Consider the following 7,159-nt stretch of genomic DNA (forward strand, 5'->3'; position numbering starts at 1 on the left):
AAAGTATGAACCAATGTACAAATGTTCGCATGGATATAGTGTCTGAATCAGGTCTGACCTTATCAGACCTGAAATAGAATCTGGTTTGGGAGGTATGATTGGATAGGAAGCGTAGATCTTGTCATGCTGGACATTGAAGCTGTGGCAGAGTAGTGAGGGGTGAATATTTTGAGGGGAGGTAAGTTTTGTAGATCCTCAAATGGAGGGATAAGGGAATTTAAGTGGTCTGCAGAGTAGATTAATTTGGAGGTGGTGTCTAAAGTAGATTGGAAGGGGAAGAAAGCAGAAACAGGAATGTGAGGGGCTGTTGCAGCATCTAGGTGGGGTTCAGGCGATGGTGACAAGGCTGACAGAAAAGGGTAGATACAGAAGAGAAAGGCATTCATCACTGATTGCATAATTGACTGAAGGAGGGGAAAGGTCAAAGATGATTCTAAGATAATGCAACTTTGCAACTACAGAGGTGGTGCTGGCATTATCAGGAATGAGGGATTGTTAACAGGCCCTGGTTTGGTAAGGAGGCGATATAATATTTTGAATTTTGAATTTGTTGATTTTTGAGGCACCAGCTGGGAATCCAAGTGAAGATGAACTGGAGCGTGCTATGGAGCTGGTACTAAGGGGAAATGAGCAGATCCCAAAGTGTAGTATGTATTTATAGAGTTGAAGACCTGGGGTAGGGATCCGACCTGGGAGGCTGTTCCCGTAGACGAGGCATAAGAAGTAACAGCTAGAATTAGTCCACAGGTGGTAGGAATGAAGAGGAAGCAGTGCGTCTACTAAGTGGAAAGTCTTACTCCAACTGCCTTGAGCGCTGTGGGACACAGAGCGGATCCTGCAGGGGAAATAGACTGGCTGGTGCCCTAGGAGAAGGGGGCTTCCTGTCTCTGGACTTGGAGCTGCCCTAGAGCTTTGCAGTTCTGCAGCACCACCTGCTGGTACAGTTTTTAACTACAGCTTGTTCAGAGGGCTTTGGGCAACCGTGTTGGAAGAGGATGCCTAATGTGGAAAATAGGGTAAACTGAACTGGAGCAGCTAAGATGACGGAGATGAGTCCCTCGATTGTGGTGGACAGATTTCCAGTGGTAGGTCCTAAGCAGAAACTGCCAGAAGTCTGTCACACATTGGGACGATGTTCCTGTTTTACCTAACAGTTAGCCTAAGCCCTAGTTTATTTCTTCCAACCTTTTACATGGAAAAGTAGGTCTTATCAGATGAATGCAACCAGTAGGCACATTCATCAGTCCTCCTTTTCAAATCCCAGTCTGTTACCACGAACCCCATTTTGAAATAAAGCTCATGCTTCCTATCTGCCTCCACCTTGGATGCCCTTGTGTCTTTTCTTTATGCATTCCTTTGGTTGTTAAAGAAATTGGGCTAGTATTTTCTTCCTTCTTGTTGCTTGTTTACTTTAAAAGGCATTTCCTCCTCCAACAGATATGGGTTTAGAGTGTCCAGTGTGCAAAGAAGATTACACAGCTGAAGAGGAAGTCCGGCAGTTACCCTGCAACCACTTCTTTCACAGCAGTTGTATTGTGCCGTGGTTGGAACTGGTGAGTACAGACAACTCTTATCTGTGACAGGCATCTATGCCAGTCACATCTTGTCAGGGAATGCTTCAGTGTAAGGGTGTAGTTAATTGTTAATGAAGATTACATTTTAGTCCCCGGCTAACTCTTAATAACACCATTACTGTTTCTTAAATTACTGTTTGGCTATAACTAGGGGTTAGCAAACCTGTAGCCGACAGGTCACTGTGGCCTATCATCTGATTTTGTAAGTGAAGTTTCATTGGAACACAGCTATGCTTATTTGTTTACAAATTGTCTCTGGCTACTTTCATGTGACATCACTGAGTAGTTGCGACACAGGTGGTATTTAGCCTGCAAAGCCTAAAATATTTACTACCTGTCCCTTTACAGAGAAAGTTTTCTGGCCCCTGCTCTAGATCATCTCAGGTCACTGATTCTGGTTAGTTCCAATTGGTGGTATGTGTTAGCTCTTGTCACAAGGTCTCTCTGCCTTTAAAGTTCTGTTTGGGGGATGTCCTGGTGTTAACACCTCGGAGCCCGGTGTGCACTGTGTGAGAATGCATACCCTTTTTGTTTTTTTACTGGCCAACTCTCAGGATTTTCTAAGTGTTAGTACCTACAACTTCTCAGGTCAAGCTGTTTACATGGACTGATATCTTTCTGTTTCAGCACGATACATGTCCTATATGTAGGAAGAGCTTAAATGGTGAGGACTCTACTTGGCAAACCCAGAACTCTGAGGCCTCTGCAAGCAACAGATTTAGCAGTGACAACCAGCTACATGACCGATGGACTTTCTGAATCTAAAGACCACGTCTGAGCCAGGGCTGTGGTAGTCTTACCATAGCTGTGAATTGTATAAAAACAAAATAGTCGGTGGAGTTAGAAATCGTATAAGAAACCCCAACCCATAATATTAATGCAGAGTGTTTTCTTTAAATTTAAAGTTAGCATCTATAGACGGAATTGTATCTAAAACCAAATGCCTCTTACTGCTGAATCAGAGTGATAATTTTATAAGTGTGAAACTTAATTATGTGGGTTCCCCCTGCCAGAATAGAACTAGTTCCTTAAAGTCTAGCTAGGGTCCTGCTGTCTGCCATGTTGCCCTTTATTAGATGTTTTCACCCCCTTGTCCAGCCTCCATCCTATCATTAGTGTATTTTATGATAAATACAGTGGAACCAGAGCCCAAAAGTCCTACTGATGTAAGTCTTTCTGTTTTAATCATACAAAAGCATATATTCTTGGCCACATTTAGCTATGAATTAAGGTCAGATTAATTCAGAAATCTAAGACTAATGACTTTGAACCCTCAGACAGCAAATCAAAGAAAAATTACATTGGGAAGGAGAAAGTGGCTTATCATTATACTCTGGTTTTCTCATTTAGTTTTTAAAGACTACTTCAAAAGATGCAGTTTCTGCAGAAACCAGCCACCGTGACTTAGGGGTCTTCTGTTGGTAGGAATCTAATTCTGGCTCCTTTTTTCGAAAGAGTGGAGCCGCATACAGGCAAAGAAGGACACATGTTTAAAATCTTTGGTTCTGACATTTTTTAATGATCCCCATCTCACTGTTTATGTCTTTTGTACTGCGGACTTTAAAATAATTTCCCTCACAGAAATAGAATGCCTTCATTGCTGCTCTGTTCACTGTTTTTAGTAATTCATTGATATTTAGGAATTGAGATTTTTACATTGTCTTACTTTAATTTTTTAAGCCCTTTGATCATCTCTGAAACCTTTGTTTGCTTGGTTCTGCATATCCTTAATCAAACTGATTATTGTGATCATGTTCAAAACAGCCTGGTCTAGGAGAGGTAGGCCTTACTTTTTTTAGCCTAACAGTGTCCCATCTACACGCATATGCTGCTTGGTGCATTTGGAAAAGATCAGAAATGTCTTCAGAATCTCAAAACCTCAAAGGGAAATGATGGGTACTGTTGGTACACCCAAAAGGGTTACAGAGAGGCACTGTTAGTCTGGTCAGAGTTTGGAATGATCAGAACAAGAAAGCCTCTAAGAGAGTCTCTTTCTTGGCTTCTGTCTTTATGAGTTTTTGTTGAATGTCATGCACTATACTCTGATTTGGGGGGGCGGGGCGGTTAGGGAAGGGGATTAGAGATATAGATGATATCTCTAGTGGTAGATGATAGGGGAGGGAAGAGAGAAAGAAAAGTGGCCTGCTGAATTAATAGCCTGCCCGTAAAAGGTGTGTCCATAAGGTCTGATTCAGGTTGGGCCAAGAGGAAATAAAAGATTTTTTTATATGCCTCTCATGTCATATCTCTGTAGAGTTTGTTTCTTTGGAGAATGTGAGCTATTAACTAAGCCTATTGAAATCTAGCCTCCAAATAAACATTGCTTTTGAGGGGAGGTGAGAAGCTGGAGGGAGTGTGAGGTATATTATGAATATTTAATGGCCACTATTCAACTGTCTCAGAAAAATTGTGACAGCCTGGAAAGCTTTGTCTGCCTGTTAAGTGTCTGAGATGCCAGGACAGGCGTTTGTATTTTTACTTAAAACCAGAGAACTAGAAAGGAGCTCAGTAGCTTCCTAGAAGGAGGGAAACAGAGTGCTGGAATGGGGATTTACTTTCTCTCAGTACACAGAATAGCTAGTAACAGTCTAAATTATCTGAAAATTTCTTCACTTTTTGCTGTCCCCAGACTCCTTCCACTTTATGTATCTGAAGTGCTTCTTCCTAAAATAGGAGGCATCTCAGACTTCAGGTTAATTTAGGTTAAGCAATATATTTGGGTTTTATAAAGCAGCAGAACTAATAGGATATGTGTGTGCTTGTGTGTATACATGTATGGATTTATAATGAATTTGCTCATGTGATACGGAGGCTAAGAGGTTCCAAGATCTTTCCAGGCTGTCACAATTTTTCTGAGAGACAACTGTGGCATTCTAATTTGATTCCAAACACCTGAGTACGTTCTAGTTGAAAAGCCAGATGATTGGAAACCTGAGAAGAGCTGATGTTTTGAGTTCAAAGGCAGGACAGGGCTGATGAACCAACTCAGGCAGTGAGGCAAGTGGAGCTCCTCCTAGCAGGACTATCAGCCTTTTTGTTCTACTCAGGCTCTCAGCTGATTGGATGAGGCTCCCCCATATTAGGGAGGGAAATCTGCTTTATTCAGTTACTGATTCAGGTATTAATCTTACAAAAATTACCCTCAGAGACACACTTAGAAATAATGTTTGTCCAGGTATCTTGACATCTCATGCTGAATTAGGTTGACACAAATTAACCATCACAAGAAGGAAAAATAGAAATGTTGCACACAGTCGAATGATCCTTATCCCACTTAAATTTTGCCAAATTATGGAAATATCTGTCTTGTTTAGAGACCTTAGTACTAGGGTTAAACGGTAGAAGACACATTCGTGGGATGAGGACCAGTTTGCTGTGTGCATAATAGCTATTTTTTCTCTTCAATTTAAATCCACCTGGAAATCTAAGATACCTCCCATTCTAGGGAGAAACTTTGCAGATTCATTGGTCTTAACACCACAGCATGTCTGGGGTGAGACATGCAGAGTTTGTTTCTAGGAATGCCTTGCTCTTAAATAGGCAGTGCTGAAGGCAGAGGGCTACATAACCCAGACTTCTCAGGTGTTTCTTTCCTTCATAACTGGAAGGCTTACAGACTCAGGAACCTGGAGCATTAATGGGACTCAAAAGACGACAGCTTTCTCTGATTGTCAAAGAGAAGAGAAAACGGTTGCAATTTCAGATCTTGAGCCCTTAGACTTGAGGCTTTTACGTTCATATTAAATGTAATATGAGTCCCGGCAGAGCTAAACAGATTGTTTTTTTTTATTCACGAATGTCTTTCTCTTCCTCTTGTCCGTTATGATCTGAAATAGGAGGGAAGAAAACTACCATTAAGTCAGAGACATGTCCTAGAAATTGGTAGACTTGAACATTGAGAGGTTATATAGGGCACTCCTTTCTGGCCTCTAAGGGATGATGGCTTCTCAGGTAGTTTCCAGATGGGTTAGTATAAGTCATGTTCCTCTGGGTTCATTCTGACTGGGCAGAACTGGGCAGTAGGGTGGGAAGGGCAGAGTGGTACTTTTAGCTGGTATCGCTTCGACATCTTGAAAGTTTCTAAGCTAATGAGTTTGGAGCAGGGAGAAGGAATAATCCTGGTACAAGCATTAATTTTCCTTCAAAGTTCTTATTGTCAGTTCTCTGAAGAGTTGAGAAACTTGGAGAATCCAGAATGACATTTTGTCCCTATTGGTATAGCTCAATTCTTTCCTTAAAGTATTAGTTTCTAAGAAAAAAAGGATTATTCTAGGTGGAGGATATGGAAATGGCTATAAATCAAATAGCTTCCTTAGCTTATTATAAATTGTAGTTGTCAACATTTACTGCCTAACAATTGAGCCAAGTACTTGTCAGATATTTCCTTGAGTAGTACTCGTTGGTCCAATAATTAGCTCTCAACTTAGTTAGAAGGTTTTTGGGGAACATTTCCCCTCCAACAGGTATCACTTTGATTAAGTGGTTATTAGGAGGAAAAGTATTTGTTTATGTCTTTGTATTCAAATATATGTGTGTGTATGTATATATGTATATATTCACAGAGACACACACACACACACACACACACACATGCACATTTCACTGTAGAGGAAAGGATGTGATTGATGGGCAGTGAGGTGCAGTGAGCAGGGCCCGGCAGAGGCCTGAGCACCTTGGCTCCTGTGTTTCTGCAGTTCTGTGTTGGGACACTGTTGGCCTGGCAAGCGCCCTGTTACATGGTGTGGTGAAGGGATTCAGTAGAAGTAAAAGTGTGATCATTGATGAGGTTAAGAATAAAGGACTTTTGAGAAAAGGGTGTTTATCATCCATTGCTTCTGTATGATATTAAGTTGAACGCAAATATAATTTGTTTTTAAAATTTTTTCTCGATAAATTATTGTTGCCAATTGACTTTCTCTCATGACTTGCGTGCTTCAGTTTCTTTCTCCCTGGTGTCTAGGTGCTGCTTCCTCAAGGAACTAATTAAATATATCAGTCTGACAGGGGAATGAGTCTGTGTCTGTTATAAACAATAACACAGCAGCGTCTGGGGTTTTGGAGGTGAAGGGCACTTCAAAGTTGGTTGTTAGAGCTGATCTAGGCAGGCCACTGACATCTGTGAAGACAACAGGTTTTAGGAGGCAAAGGAGGAGGGTGGTAACAGACGATGCTAGGGGGAAACCCTGTTTGACCGCTGATGGAGAGGTGGGAAGACCAGAGTGCTGTTTACAAGAATAAATCAGCGGAGATTTGGGAGTTGGGGGCACCGGCAGGACAGAGTTCTCTTACTGCAAGTTTCCAATGACATGCATCCAACTCTACGATCTTATACATGAGAACTTCGTCTTGCTGATTACACTTAGAAAGGGTCCACGGACGTGGATTCCACATGTTGCCTTTCCTCTCTTAGCTAGATACTTCTACCTGTGAATTACGGGATGCAGGCTTGTGGTAATCTTCACATTTTCTAATAAGATGTACTATTTTTTAAGGTCCAAAAGGTACTAGATTCCTTCCCAACGAGATGATAGTTGTATCTTCAGTATCTTAGCGAATAAATACATCACAAAAAGCTACTAAGATTT

General features: G+C 41.4%; 1 protein-coding gene across 1 annotated transcript in view; it reads left to right on the forward strand.

Moving 5' to 3' along the window:
* RNF115 (ring finger protein 115) overlaps window positions 1-3,955 on the forward strand; it is a 67,916-nt gene extending 63,961 nt beyond the window's left edge. The window contains exons 8-9 of the mRNA XM_081112842.1: window positions 1,438-1,553; window positions 2,202-3,955. Coding sequence (XP_080968968.1) covers window positions 1,438-1,553; window positions 2,202-2,333 — 248 coding nt within the window. The 3' untranslated portion in view covers window positions 2,334-3,955. The remainder of the gene's footprint in view (window positions 1-1,437; window positions 1,554-2,201) is intronic.
* The last annotated feature ends 3,204 nt before the right edge of the window (window positions 3,956-7,159 follow it).

This window comes from Myotis nattereri (assembly GCF_964212035.1).
Source record: "Myotis nattereri genome assembly, chromosome: 18".
Lineage (NCBI taxonomy): Eukaryota > Metazoa > Chordata > Mammalia > Chiroptera > Vespertilionidae > Myotis > Myotis nattereri.